The 14,814-nt window shown below is 45.1% G+C and overlaps 1 protein-coding gene across 5 annotated transcripts in view; it reads right to left on the minus strand.

The window, feature by feature from the left end:
* The window catches only part of WDR59 (WD repeat domain 59), a 94,270-nt gene extending 81,201 nt beyond the window's left edge, over positions 1-13,069 (minus strand). For 2 of the 5 annotated variants that reach the window (XM_032324171.1, XM_032324177.1), the window contains exon 1: positions 12,879-13,069. In XM_032324171.1, the coding sequence (XP_032180062.1) occupies positions 12,879-12,932 (54 nt within the window). In that variant the 5' untranslated portion in view covers positions 12,933-13,069. Of the gene's footprint in view, positions 1-10,415; positions 10,602-12,878 lie in introns of those variants that run through there. The other 3 variants (XM_032324176.1, XM_032324173.1, XM_032324172.1) reach the window with 2 other exon arrangements.
* Between the last annotated feature and the right edge of the window lie 1,745 nt (positions 13,070-14,814).

The following is a 14,814-nucleotide window of genomic DNA, read 5'->3' on the forward strand; positions in this document are numbered from 1 at the left end:
CATGTGCTGTTTGGAAAGCAGATCAGAAGCAGGTCAAAATCTGGATTCCTCCAGCCCATAATGAGCCAAGGAGGTGTTCCTTGACATCTCAAAGAATTTTTTTCAGTAGTTTCCCTTGATAATTTACCATGCATGAATTTATCTTAGTTCCTTTTCTTCTGTAATACCTTCTAGAATAATAAACTTCAGTAACTCACTGCCTGCTGTGTGAAGCCTTCAACTAGAATAGAGAAACCCAAGGAACAAAATGTGTGCATCTTAGCCACGCTTTATAATGTAAAATTCCAATCATACCTTCTTTCAACCTTTGTTTTTAGATACTGAAAAGTCCTCTCCCGCCTGCAGGAAAATAGACTTACTGTTCAGAACTGTTTCCTGTCGAAAGCAGTATCTTTAAACCAAAGAGAATAAAGTTCTTCCTAGCCCTTGTTCCTCCAAATGCAGGATGGTGGCTTTGGTGACACACTTCAGGAGTCATACGACCTTTATGAAATAAGACTACCATAGCATTGGCAGTGGTGCTTGATTCTTGCTGGCCTGGAAAATATGTAACTAATAGATGTGGAAAGGCAGGCTGACAGCAAATAAAAAGGTATCAACTCCGTGAGACTGTGTAAGCCTCCACACAAAAAAGGCAGTATCAGAACTAATGAGGGGCGCCTGAGTGGCTCAGTCGGTTAAGCCTTTGCCTTCGGCTCAGGTCATGATCCCAAGGTCCTGGGATCGAGCCCCACATCAGGCCCCCTGCTCAGCCTCTCTCTCTGACAAATAAATAAATAAAATCATAAATGAATGAATGAATAAAATTTAAAAAACAAATGATCACTCCCTCCTGAAAACCTATGGCTACCATGACATGACTGACCTTCTTCTGAGCTCCCCCCTGACTCTGGATGTCCCTGTTCCTCATCAATCCATTTCTCCCAATCTCTGCCTCGGTCAGACCTGTGTCAGCCCTCATCGGGTCAGACACCTGTGCAGCAAGATACCTGCCTTGCTCCTCCCCGTTCAGGGCTACTGCTGGATCCAGGGTATGTCACGGGGCTTACTCCGCCACCTCTTTTAGTGGTTCCCACACCCCACACAATGAAGGACAGCACCGTTAGCATGATAGTAAAGATCACTTAAGGCCTCTCTTGGGCTCAATTCTACAGCCCAGCTCACATGCTCACCTTCCAACCCCATCCCAACACTCTGGCCATGATGAATTCTTTACTATGAATCCCCGCCAGCCCTCCAAACTCAAGCAAGCACCACCCTCCCCCTCACCTCTGGATCCCCACACCTGCTGCTTCCTATGCCTGGATGACACTTTTTTCCCTTCTTCACCTGGCCAATCCCTTCTTGTCCTTCACAGTTCAGGGCATATTTGTCCCAGAAAGTTCTGACCCACCCCCTCCTGCACACACCCAGTGGCTCACCAGTGCCTCCCTCGTGCTTCCGTAGTACGCCAGGGTTATCTGTACACACTACTTGTGATATTTTATAATAACCCTCTACTTACTGATACATCCCCTCCATTTGACTGCAATTGCTTAAGGGTAAAAACGGACTCACTAGTACAATGCCTGGCACAGCCCATGGTATGTACTGCATAAATGTGAGCTACCATGGACAACAGGGGTCTTAAAAGTTTATGCGGCATCAAAACTTCTACACAAACGCTCATGGCAGCATGGGTCCTAACAGCCAAGATACAGAAACCACCCAAATGTCCAACGGTTGATGAATGGATAAACAAAATGTGACATAGCCCTACAATGAAATATTACTTGACCATAACAAAGATGAACCTTAAAAAGAACTAAGTGAGGGCGCCTGGGTGGCTCAGTGGGTTAAGCCACTGCCTTCAGCTCGGGTCGTGATCTCAGGGTCCTGAGATCGAGTCCCGCATCGGGCTCTCTGCTCAGTGGGGAGCCTGCTTCCTCCTCTCTCTCTCTCTCTGCCTGCCTTTCTGCCTACTTGTGATCTCTGTCGAATAAATAATAAAATCTTATAAAAAAAAAAAAAAGAACTAAGTGAGGGGTGCCTGGGTGGCTTAGTTGGTTGCGTGCCAGGCTCTTGGTTTTGGCTCAGGTCCTGATCTCAGGGTCATGAGACGGAGCCCATCCTCGGGCTCCTCGCTCAGCGGGGAATCTGCTTGAGATTCTCTCTCCCTCTCCCTATGGCCCTCCCCCCACTCCCTGACGCACATGCTCTCTCTAAAAAAAAACAAAAAAACAAAAAAACACAAAAACTAAGCCAAACAAGTTAATCACAAAGACCACATACTATGTGATTCATTTTTTTCTTTTTATTTTTAGTTGTATTTATATGAGAATATATATTTTTTACATTTATTTTTTCCTCACCATAGCACATACCCTCCCCAATGCCCATCACACAGCTACCCCATCCCTCTCACCCCCCTACCCTCCAGCAACTCTCAGTTTGTTTCCTGATATTATGAGTCTCTCACGGTTTGTCTACCTCTCTGGTTTCATCTTGTTTCATTTTTCCCTCCCTTCCCCGTGATCGATCCTCTGTCTTCTTTCTCAAATTCCTCATATCAGTGAGATCATATGATAATTGTCTTTCTCTGATTGCCTTACTTGGCTTAACATAATACCCTCTAGTTTCAGCCACGTCGTCGCATATGTGATTCCATATCTATGAAACATCCATAAAGGCATATCTATAGAGAAGACACCAGATCAGTGATTGCTTAAGGCTGGGGGAGTTGGGAGGACTGAGGGGTGATGGCTAAAGGGTACAAGGTTTCTTCTGGGCGTGAGGAAAATGTTCTACAAATGATGGTGGCACTGGTCTCAGTTGGTGAATATAATGAAACCCACTAAATCGTGTACACTTCAAGGAAGTGAATTATATGATGCGTCAACGATATTTCAATAAAACTACCACTGAAAAAGGCTTACACTATAATATTCTCATCTTTTAGATAACAACAGGGATGATACTTCACAATAGTCAGGAGACAGTGAATTTGGAGATAGACTGCATTTCCAATCCATGTTGGATTTACTGTTAAATTTTGGTACAGGGGCACCTGGGTGGCTCAGTGGTTAAAGCCTCTGCCTTTGGCTCGGGTCATGATCCCAGGGTCCTGGGATCGAGCCTCACATCGGGCTCTCTGCTCAGCAGGGAGCCTGCCTCCTCCTCCTCTCTCTCTCTGCCTGCCTCTCTGCCTACTTGTGATCTGTCTGTCAAATAAATAAAAATCTTAAAAAAAAATAATTTTGGTACAAACACAATGCTTCTCTCAGAAAGTTTATCTCTCTAGGAAGAATCTGTAATATATAACTTCATAAGACTACCTTTCTACCCTGATTCAACACAGAAGAAAGCCCCTCTACAGAGACCACTGCCGTCTGCAGAACAAAATCTCGGTTTACTTGAAGGAACTAGGAAAGAAATCAACTCTTCCTCTCTCAACCTCTAATTCTTTCTTGAATTAGAAAGAGCTGTTCAAAAATACAAAAACACTTTGCCCGTTCATCCTTCGAAATGATGCAGAGTAGAAACATCCAATCAACACAAGTCAGAGCTAGGTCAGGTCCCCGAAACTCAGTCTGTTACGTGCCCGAGTAACGACTGTAATGTACATACTCTTGCATTTCACAGAATAAAACCACAAACTAAAACCGATGGACATAAAAAGGATCAGAACGTTTCAAATGACGAGATCCAGTCTCTAAATCAGAGACACTGCTGCTAGGGCTGCTTTTGAACCATCCTCATATAATACCTTCTAGATGTTTCTATCTGAGTGTTCACACACTCAGCACAGTGGGTGTTTTCTGGGAAGTGTTACTCTTTATTTTTTTTTAAGATGTTATTTATTTATTTGACAGAGTGAGAGAGAGCACAAGCAGGCGGAGTGGCAGAGGGAGAGGGAGAAGCAGGCTCCCTGCTGAGGACCCTGGGATCATGGCCTGAGCTGAAGGCAGATGCTTAACTGACTGAGCCACCCAGGCACTTCCGGGAAGTCTCCCTCTTTAAAATGAGAACATCCTTGCGTTCTCACAAGCTGAATGGCTCACACTGGGTATGACTAGGAAAATCACCTGTCCTTCCTAAGTCCCCGGTTCCCCGTCTATAAAATAAGAAAGTGGATGAGCTCTCTTCCAAAGGTTCCCTCAGCTCCATAGGGCTCTTTTGTCAGGCTATTTGTTGCTTCCTTACCAAGTTTTCTGATATAACCATAATAATTAACATGTATCAGGTACTTAAAATAAGCTGGTCACTGTGCCAAGTGCTAGGTGGGAACTATCTCATCTAATCCTCGCAGTCACTGTCACGTAGTGTTGCAGAAAAGAGCGTAGCAGGCACAAGACTGCTCACCTCAGAAAGGCCTGCTTGCAAGGCTGGCTCTTGGCTGGCGCCCGGGAACTTGGGATCTGGAATGTTCCCACCATTCCCCAACTGATAAGAGTGGCTCACTCTACCCACACCTCGAGTACAATGTGGTTTATGCTGAGCACCTGCTGCCCTTCTGGGGTGTGGTTCACCTAGCTGGACGATGCTTCCGTGACCAGCCCCAAATAAAAACTCGGCCACTGAGACTCTGATGGGCTTCCCTGGTCACATTTCCTAGGTATCGCTAGAATTTGATGCTGGAGGAATTAAGCATGTCCTGAGGGACTCCACTGTGAAAGCTCCCTCGCACCTAGCTTCCTCCAGACTTCACACCATGTGCTTTCTTGCTCTGATTTTGCTTTGTGTCCTTTCCCTGCAATAAATCCTAACTGCAAATACGAATGTGAATCCTCCTAGTGAAACTAGGCAAGGTACAGGGACTCCTGGACACAGGCAGATACTATTCTTCTTGTTTTATAGATAAAGGAACTGAGGCTAAAAAGGAACTAACTTGTTCAAGATCACATGGCAGTGAGATGATAGAACCTGGGTCCTAACACTGGCACTCCCTGGCGGTACCCTACTCCTCCCCCATTCTTCACTGCATTTTGCTATCAAATTTTCTAGAAAACAAATAATTTGCAGCTTTTACAACCTAATAGTCACTTCCACCCAAAACAGCCCTCTGTGCCCTTCCATCCCCATAGTTTCCAAAATGAACTTGAAGAGAAACTAGAAAAGCAGGGACCAAAGCTGGATGGCCCCAGGAAACGTCTGGACTATCAACTATTCACAACATTCCTCTTAGCTAAAAAATTTGCCAAGTTGTGTTTTGTTTTTTATTTTATTTAGAGCAGAAAACAAAGCAAGGCCTCAATTTTTATCTGTCTGAAAAAGTAGCAGTAATGTTGAGACTAGTAAGTCACCCAATATTAGGGTACCTAAGTAGGGTAGCTCTCTAAAATAAATAAATATATCTTTAAAAAAAAAAAAAAGAAAGAAAGAAAAGAAAAGGTAATGCTTCATAAAGATTATACGACAGGGGCACCTGACTGGCTCAGTCGGTGAAGCATGGGACAGCTGACCTTGGGGTTGTGAGTTCAAGCTCCAAGTTTGGTGTAGAGACTTCTTGGAAATAAAATCTTAAGGGGCATCTGGGTGGCTCAGTCAGTTGAGCTCCCGACTCTTGGTTTCAGCTAGGTCACGATCTTGGGGTCATGGGATCAAAACCAGTGTCTGGCTCCGTGCTTAGTGCAGTCTGCTTAAGATTCTCTCTCTCTCTGCCTTCCCCTCGCCACCCTGCTTGAGCACACACAAGTGCACTCTCTCTAAATAAATAAAATCTTTAAAAACTAAATAAAGTAAAATTTTAGGGAGGGGAAAAAAAACAGGGAGTGCCTGGATGGCTCAGCTAGTTGAGCATCTGCCTTTGGCTGGGGTCACGATCCCAGGAGCCTGGACTCAAGCCCCAAGACAGGCTCCCAATTCAGCAGGGAACCTGCTTCTCCCTCTCCCTCTGCCCCTTCACACTGTTTGTGCTCTCTATCTCAAAAAAATAAATTAAATTAAATTTAAGAAAGAAAAGACTGGACCACAGTGTGGAGAAGTGAAAAGGGCTGCTTAAAAATGATGAAAACCGGGCACCTGGGTGGCTCAGTGGGTTAAGCCACTGCCTTCGGCTCAGGTCATGATCTCAGGGTCCTGGGATCGAGTCCCGCATCGGGCTCTCTGCTCAGTGGGGAGCCTGCTTCCCTCTCTCACTCTCTGCCTGCCTCTCTGCCTACTTGTGATCTCTCTCTGTCAAATAAATAAATAAAATCTTTAAAAAAAAAAAAAAGATGAAAACCTTAGTGAAATCTGTAAGACTAACAGGGAAAAGAACTGTACATAAGCACTGTGCTCGAGTATATAAAGTCCCTGCTATACAGGTGAACAATTCTGAAGCCACTGTACAAGGCTTTTGGAATGAACAAGTACGTAAATGCATGGAGGATGGCAGGGGAGGCCCTGCTTCTCACAGTAAGAGTGGGAGGTTACTAGTAGGCAAAGGGTGCCACAATGACATTTGTGATAATGGATTAGAGTAGAAGATGCTAAGTATGAACTCATGTTCAGCTTAATATACAGATGATTACATATGGGGATATATATATATATATATATATATATATACACACACACACACACACACACACACACACACACTCGAATTAGTATGCACATACATTTCCTGTTTTGTCAGATGAGAGTTCCTACAGGCAATAACACCCCAAGAGCAGTGAGCACATCTAGCACCAGATCTTGGTTTCTGATGTCATTCTCCAATAAAAGAAACCAGGGATCCTTAGAGAAATGGCTAGTTTGGGGACTACGGCAGGAAATATACATGATAAGAGTTAAGCATCTTGAGGGCACCTGGGTGGCTCAGTTGGTTAAACAACTGTCTTCGGCTCAGGTCTTGATTCTGGAATCCCAGGATGGAGGCCCACATGGGGCTCCCTGCTCAGCAGGGAGTCTGCTTCTCCCTCTCACCCTCCCTCCCATGCTCTCTCTCTCATTCTCTTTCCCTCAAATAAATAAAATAAAATAAAATAAAATAAAATAAAAAGAGTTTAGCAACTTGCAGTGCCAAAAAATAAGGAAGTACTGTATATTTAAAAGACACACAGGGGCACCTGGGTGGCTCAGTGACTTAAGTGTCTGCCTTGGGCTCAGGTCATGATCCAAGGGTCCTGGGATCGAGCCCCACATGGGACTACCTGCTCAACAGGGAACCTGCTCCTCTCTCTCCTCCCTGCTTGTGGTCTTTCTCGCTCTCACTCTCAAATAAATGTTTTTAAAAATAATAACAAATAATAAATAATAAAAAAGTAAAAGACATATGAACAAATGAAAACAACGATGGGGGTATGTCACAAGAACACATGAACCACCTGAAGAGCTCCCAAAGGTGAAGGCTGGGACAATCTGAGAAACAAAGTAAAAATAATAAAAATAAAGTAGTACTGGATTATAATCCAAAGTATAAGATAAGTATCTAAGAATTCACACTGATATAAGCAACTAATTGGAGAGAAAGAAAGATAGGAAGGAAGGAAGAAATGAAGGAAGGAGGGGGTAAGGAAGGAAGAAAGAAGTCCCCACTCTTTACTTTGGGCTGCATATACTGACTCTTTTCCAAAGAGTACAGAACAGACAGAAAGCAAAAAGAGTCAAGTTTACAGTAGGGAAACCTGACAAGCACTACCTCAGCCAGGTCAACATCAACAGTGATCTGTCATGTTCACAGCAAGTAGCCTTGATATGATGGGATGAGAATGACACCTTATCTCTGAGGTCTTCCTCCCCAAAACCCATAATCCCAGGCTAATCACGAGAAAGACATCAGACAAATCCCAACCGAGGGACATTCTATAAAATACCTGACTGGTACTCCTCAAGGTTGTCAAAGTCATCAAAGACAGTCTGAGAAACTGTCATAGCCAAGGAGTCTGAAGAGACATGATGACCACACAGGATGTGGTAGTTTGAATGGAATCCCAGAACAGAACAAGAACATTAGGTAAAAACAAAGGAAATATGAGGAAAGTACGGATTTGCATTAATAATATCAATACTGATTTGTTAATCGTGGAAAATGTACCATACTAGTACAAGATGTTTTTAGTAGGGACAACCCGGTGCGGGGTATATGGGAACCCTCTGTACTATCTTCCCATTGTTTCTGTAGGTCTAAAATTATTCTAAAATCTATTTTAAAAAACCATGATAACCTAAACACTTTTTCCTAATTCCTGTTAATACTACTAATCAACATAATTGATTTTTTAAAATTTATTCATTCAACAAATACTTGCTGGGTGCTACTGTGTACCAACCACTATTCAAGGCACCAGGGAGACAGCAGGAGTCAACAAGACAAAATCTCTACGTTCAGGGAGCTCACACTGGAGCAGATGAAGAAAGATGAAAATAAACAGGGACAGAGGGGGAAAGTAGGTGTAAGATGTGATCTGAGAAGTAGGCTGAGACCAGCCCATGAAACAGTCCAAAATAAGGAATTTATATTCTACACTCAGTCCAACAGGAAGTCACTGAAGCATTTCCATTGAAGGAGGGATAAGTTAGGAGTTTTTTGTTGTTGTTGTTTGTTTGTTTTAAAGATTTTATTTATTTATTTGACAGAGAGAGATCACAAGGAGGCAGAGAAGCAGGAAGAGAGGGAGAGGGGAGGCTCCCTGCTGAGCAGAGAGCCCAATGCGGGACTGGATCCCATGATCCCAGGACCCTGAGACCATGACCTGAGCCAAAGGCAGAGGCTTAAGCCACTGAGCCACCCAGGCATCCCAAGTTAAGGGTTTTTTTAAAAAGATATTTATTTATTTGAGAGAGAGAGCACAAGTAGGGGGAGTGGCAAAGAGAGAGGGAGAAGCTTATTCCCCACTGAGCAGGGAGCCGGATGTGGGGCTTGATCCCAGAACCCTGGGATCATGACCTGAGCTGAAGTCAGATACGTAACTGACTGAGCCACCCAGGTTCTCCTAAGGTTTTAAAGTTAGGTTTTAAAAAATCACCGTGATATTTTATCACAGCTTTATATTTTTTAAGATTTTATATTATTTATTTGTGAGAAAGAGCAAACTCCCCACGAAGCAGGGAGCCCCACATGGGACTTGATCCCGGGACCCCAGGATCATGACCTAAGCCAAAGGCAGCCGCTTAACTGACTGAGCCACCCAGGCACCCCTTATCACAGCTTTAATCATAAGCGCCAGAAAGTGCTAACAACCTGTATATCCACAAACAGGTGAATGGATACAGACTGTGGTCTCTCCATATACTGGAGTACTACCTGTGGGCAATAAAAAAGAACAGACTAGGGGCACCTGGGTGGCTCAGTGGGTTAAGCCTCTGCCTTCGGCTCAGGTAACAGTCTCAGGGTCCTGGGATCGAGTCCCGCATCGGGCTCTTTGCTCAGCGGGGAGCCTGCTTCCCTCTCGCTCTCTGCCTGCCTCTCTGCCTACTTGTGACCTCTCTCTCTCTGTCAAATAAATAAATAAAATCTTAAAAAAAAAAAAAGAACAGACTAACTGATGCTCAACAACATGGATCAATCTCAAAGGCACTCAGTTAAGGGTGAGAGGCCAAGTTCAGAGATTTCCACACTGTCCATTCCTTTTCTTACAGCAATCACCTCAGCAGCTGCCAGAGGGAGGCACTACAACTGGCTACACAGAGACACCAAGGAATTCTGGAGTGTTACTCTTGAATGTAACGCTGGTTACAGGACTACATACACGGGCAAAACTCAACAAACTGTCCACATAAAAAGGGGAATTTTACTGTACATTAATTATACTTCAATAAACCTGGTTGGTTTTTTTTAAAGATTTTATTTACTCGACAGGGAGAGAGCGAGAGAGGGAATACAAGCAGGGGGAGTGGGAGAGGGAGAAGCAGGCTCCCTGCTAAGCAGGGAGCCCAATGTGGGGCTCGATCCCAGGATCCTGGGATCATGTGAGCTGAAGGCTGACGCCCAACGACTGAGCCACCTAGGCGCCCCAGTAAACCTGGTTTTAAAGGAAAAACAAAACAAAAAACCCGCTCTGACTCTGTGGAGGATGAACTGGAAAGCAGCGAAAAGCCAGGGTGCAGGGAGAGTGGCCCCCGAGTATGGCCGGCTACTTTGGAAAACTGAGTTTAAAACATCTCACGATGCCAAAGCAGAGACATTAAGCAAACTGTTGCTATGAGCCATGAGTTCAAATTCCTGTCTTCTTCCCATCATTTTCTGAACTGTTTCCGCTCTTTCCGTTGTTTTAGAGGCTTGTGAACTACGCGTTCTGCCATCCGACCACTTTGCCAGGGGTAATGATCTCATCTCCCATGCACTTTGGAAAAGCACAGCCACTCAATACAAGTGGCTATTTACATGGCAATTAATTCAATTTTAATTAAATTAAAAATGCAATTTTTCGGTTGCACTAACCCCATTTCAACTGTTCAATGCCACATTTCCATCATCGCAGAAAATTCTACTGAATTTTCTAGAAAGTTACCTCTACGTTTTCTTAACACTCATCCATTCCAGGGATCACTTCAGAGTAGTTGTTAAGTACCACAATTTCTTCGCTGTTAATCGGGGATGGTAACATCTGAAGGCATGGTTTCATAAAGTGAATGGCACTTGTAGAAACTGAAGAAAAAGGGACACCTGGGTGGCTCAGTCGGTTAGGCCGCTGCCTTCGGCTCAGGTCATGATCCTGGGGTCCTGGAATCGAGTCCTGCATCAGGCTCCTTGCTCAGCAGGGAGCCTGCTTCTTTCTCTCTGTCTCTGCCTACCACTCTGCCTGCTTGTCCGCTCGCGTTCTCGCTCTCTCTCTCTCTCTGACAAATAAATAAACTCTTAAAAAAAAAAAGAAAGAAACTGAAGAAAAAGAATTTCACCTTTCAGGCTGGGCTTTTTTTCCGAAAAACCAAAATATTTTAATTAGAGGCAAGGGGTTTTGACAAGTTTATCGGTCTGTCCTCCCTTGTGAGAAAAACAGTATGAAGAGCTTTGATTTTTTTTCTTTCCACATGAATAAATACAAGTTAATAAAGTGGGTCTAGATCCCTTCCAGTTGCCACCAGAAACAACCACAAAACCATGCTAATTCAAACTAAGTCGTACCCTTCCAACTGAATAGAAAAATCAAAAAGAAAAATAGAAACCCCCGCAAGGCAGTGAAATTACCCAGTTTACTTTGTTCTCTTACTATGACCACTGCTGTTCAGGTTTAATTACTTGATATTACATACATCCTAATATATGTGTCAGCACCCTCTCTGCAGGTCTCTCCAATTACAGCTCTATATAGAAGGGGTGAGACTACCTGAGCTTCCCTGAGAATTAAAGCATTTGCAGATTAGTAGCTTCCAAATTAATAGGCTCAGAGGTAACTATACATGACTGTTCCCAGTCTCCAGGGAAAGCAATTAACAAGAAGGGTAACAAGAATACAGTTCTTTTTCCCTAGGGGTCTGGCGCCTCCCATGGGACAGCAGGCCTCCCAGAGACACCGTGCTGACAGTGCAAAGTGCCTTAGAATGCTTTAATCTGTATGTTGCTGCTCACATTCTCCATGGGGGCTATGTGTCAGAGGGAACCACAGAGCAAATCAGTGGGGGGCTCCTCCACTTGTAAATCTTTATGGCAAAAAAAGGGATGGAGTTTTAGAAATAAGAAACCACATCACCCCTTGTTGTAATCCAGATTTGCCTTCAGTGTAAATCATCTGAGTCCTGATACACGGTGCAGTGTTCACCTAGCAAGGGCTCAGTAAATTCTTGTTGAATGAATCTGTGGATGAAAGCCTGGCACACAGAAGGTAGTCAATAAATATTTCTTGAGTCAATGGAGAGAATCACCAAGACACTGTCCTAGGTGATGGGGAAGAGGAAATGGGTTAGGTGTTGTGAAAGGACTGGACCCAGATTGCTAAAACATGAAGCAAAGTAACAAGAGCCCTGAGGTCAGATACCTGCCTTCAAAGCCCAAATGCGCCACATAATGGGAGACCTTGGCCAAGTCACCTGAGATCAGCTATACACGGATCAATCCCAGCCCCAATTTGGATAAAAGGGCTAATAACTTTATCTTGGTTCTCTCATGAATTAGAGAAAGTAAATGCAGATAAATCCCTTAGCACAAGGGCTAGCATTAGGAAGGCATGAGATTAAAAAATGGTAAAAAAAAAAAAAAAAACCTAGTAAATGCTAAAGTTCCTTGAGGCTAACACGTGCCTGTCACTGTGCCACATATCCTAAATATAATAATACATCATACAATTCTCACGCCAGCCCTGTGAAGCAGGCACGACTCTCACCTTCACACAGGTGAGAAAGGTGCCGAGCTGAGAGGGGATGACAGGCTAGGACTCAGCTGGGATTTCCAACCAGGTATTTGAACCTGGGCAATACGTACATCGCACACTCCTATTCCCTATAAGGTATTTTCCACTATTCTAGCATCAGCAGCCACTTCAAAGCTTAGCTGCCGAAACAGGCACTTTATAGTTTTGTGTTTCTTTTAATCGAATCCATTCCAAAGTCCTGTGAGGCAAGGATACCTCCACGCAGCTGAAGCTCAGAGAAGTTCTGCGACTTATCCAAAGTCACTAAGCCTCGAGTCCCCCAGCCTTGCAGAGCAGACCCACTCGCTCACCACCCCGGTGTTGGGAAGCCTCCCCTCAACACTCACTCTCGCGCAGTCTCTGCACTTCGGTGTCCCAAGGCAGACCCTATTCCCCGGACCCCCGCGGGGAACCCATACCCCGTCCGCGCCCGCCCCAACCGCCCCCAACGGTCATCAAGGCTCCCCTCGCTCGCTCGGGTCTGACAGCTCCGGGTCACCCCCTTAACCATCTCCCCAGCCCAGGATGGAGGGTTGCTCCGCCACCCGGGAGACGGACCCGACAGCGTGGGGGAGGGGAACCAGAGAGGGCGCATGCCCAGAAGGCTCCATTTGGCCCCCGACTCACCTGGGAGTCACGGAACTCCACCACCACGTTCTCGCTGCTCCATCGCGCCGCCATCTCTTGCACCCGACCGCCCCCACCCCAGGATTTCGCGTTCCACACCCCGCAAACTCGCGTTCCTGGGCTCGGTGAGCCCCAGGCAGCCCGCGAGTAAGCCTTGCCACGCCCCGTCCCCCTCTTCCTCCAGACCTCAAACCATTGGCTGACCCAAATACAGGCTCCGCCCCTCCTCCCGGATCCTCCAATTGCGACACAGAACCGACCCAAAACAGGCACGCCCCCTCCACTTCCGTCACTCGGCCTGAGTGACCCGTGCTCCCTGCCGCTGTGGTACACGCCCCCTTGCCGCAAGCTCTACCGGGAGTCGTAGTCCAAGGGTGAGCAGCGCGTGGGTAACTCGCCGAGAGCCCGCGAGTGCGGGTTTGGCGAGGGGAGGTGCATGCTGTCCTCCCTATCTCGTCGCTCGCGTCCCCCGCGAGGCCCAGATGGCCTACAAACCAAAGCCCAGCATTCGCGCAAACCAAAGGTTTACTCCATCCCCGGAGGCCTGCCGTAAAGGCATTGATAAGTCTGAAGGCACGATTTATTCTTACAGTACAGCAGCGCCTACCAAAGTGACCAGGGACCCCAGAGGGTCTCCAAAGGCGAAACTTCCCATAATTCTACTAAGGCCATTATTTACCTTCTACAGTTTCTTTTTTTCACCAGTGTAAAATACAGTGGTTTTCCAGAGGCTATGTAGTATATAGTGACAAGCTGAACGTCAGAAGCTGATAGGAGAATCCAGCGGTTTTCTATTAAGCCAGACATTGAAAAGATTTGCCACTCTTCCCACTAAATTTTTTTCATTTTATGAAACACAGATATTTTTACTTACAAAATGTATTATTAATATTAATGTGCATTAATATTAAAGTGAAATCATGAAAAAATATTTTTTAAATTCTCAGTTTTAATTCCTTTTTTAAAAGATTTTATTTATTTATTTGACAGACAGAGATCACAAGCAGGTGGAGAGAGAGGAGAAAGCAGGCTCCCCGCTGAGCAGAGAGCCCGACGTGGGGCTCGATCCCAGGACCCCAGGATCATAACTCCAGCCGAAGGCAGAGGCTTTAACCCACTGAGCCACCCAGCCACCCCTGAATTGGGCTTTATAAAAGACTGGCAAGCAATGTACTAGGAAAGGACACCCTAAATATGAAACCCGACATGGCATCCCATGCAAGGTGACATTTAAGGTTCTCAGTATAATATCAGCATTTTCATAGAAGATACTATAAAAAAAAAAAGCACTTCAGCATTGAAAGTGAACAAAGACCCTTAAGTGTGAAGACAGGGGATGCGTTCCAAAGATAAAGCAGTTCCCCCCAAAACAGTCACAGAGCCGTGCTGCTTTCTTTTCCTTTGGAATACACATCAATCACAATTTGTAATTCAATATTTGTTTGTTTATTTAATATTTTCAAGCTTCGGGACGCTAGGGACCAGATCTGTTTTGTTCAGCCTTGCTTTGTAACTATGCATCAAGGCCTTCCATATTGGTCCAATTAATGAATGGGAAAAGCATATAGAGTCAGGCCCCCAGAGTACTGTCTAGGCCAAAAGGATGTCTTCTGTGAAACCGAAAGTAATTTCTAAAACCATTCAAGGTCTTCACTTGTAACTCTTTTTTTTTTTTTAAGATTTTATTTATTTATTTGACAGAGACCACAAGTAGGCAGAGAGGCAGAGAGAGAGGAGGAAGCAGGCTCCCCACTGAGCAGAGAGCCCGATGTGGGGCTTGATCCCAGAACCCCGAGATCATGACCTGAGCTAAAGGCAGAGGCTTAACCCACTGAGCCACCCAGGCACCCCTTTACTTGTATCTCTTTACACCCACAAGGCCATACAGAACCACACCACCTTCTCCTCAAAACACTTCACTTCTTAGTTATTCTCA

The sequence above is a fragment of the Mustela erminea genome, chromosome 19, assembly GCF_009829155.1.
Source record: "Mustela erminea isolate mMusErm1 chromosome 19, mMusErm1.Pri, whole genome shotgun sequence".
Taxonomy (NCBI): domain Eukaryota; kingdom Metazoa; phylum Chordata; class Mammalia; order Carnivora; family Mustelidae; genus Mustela; species Mustela erminea.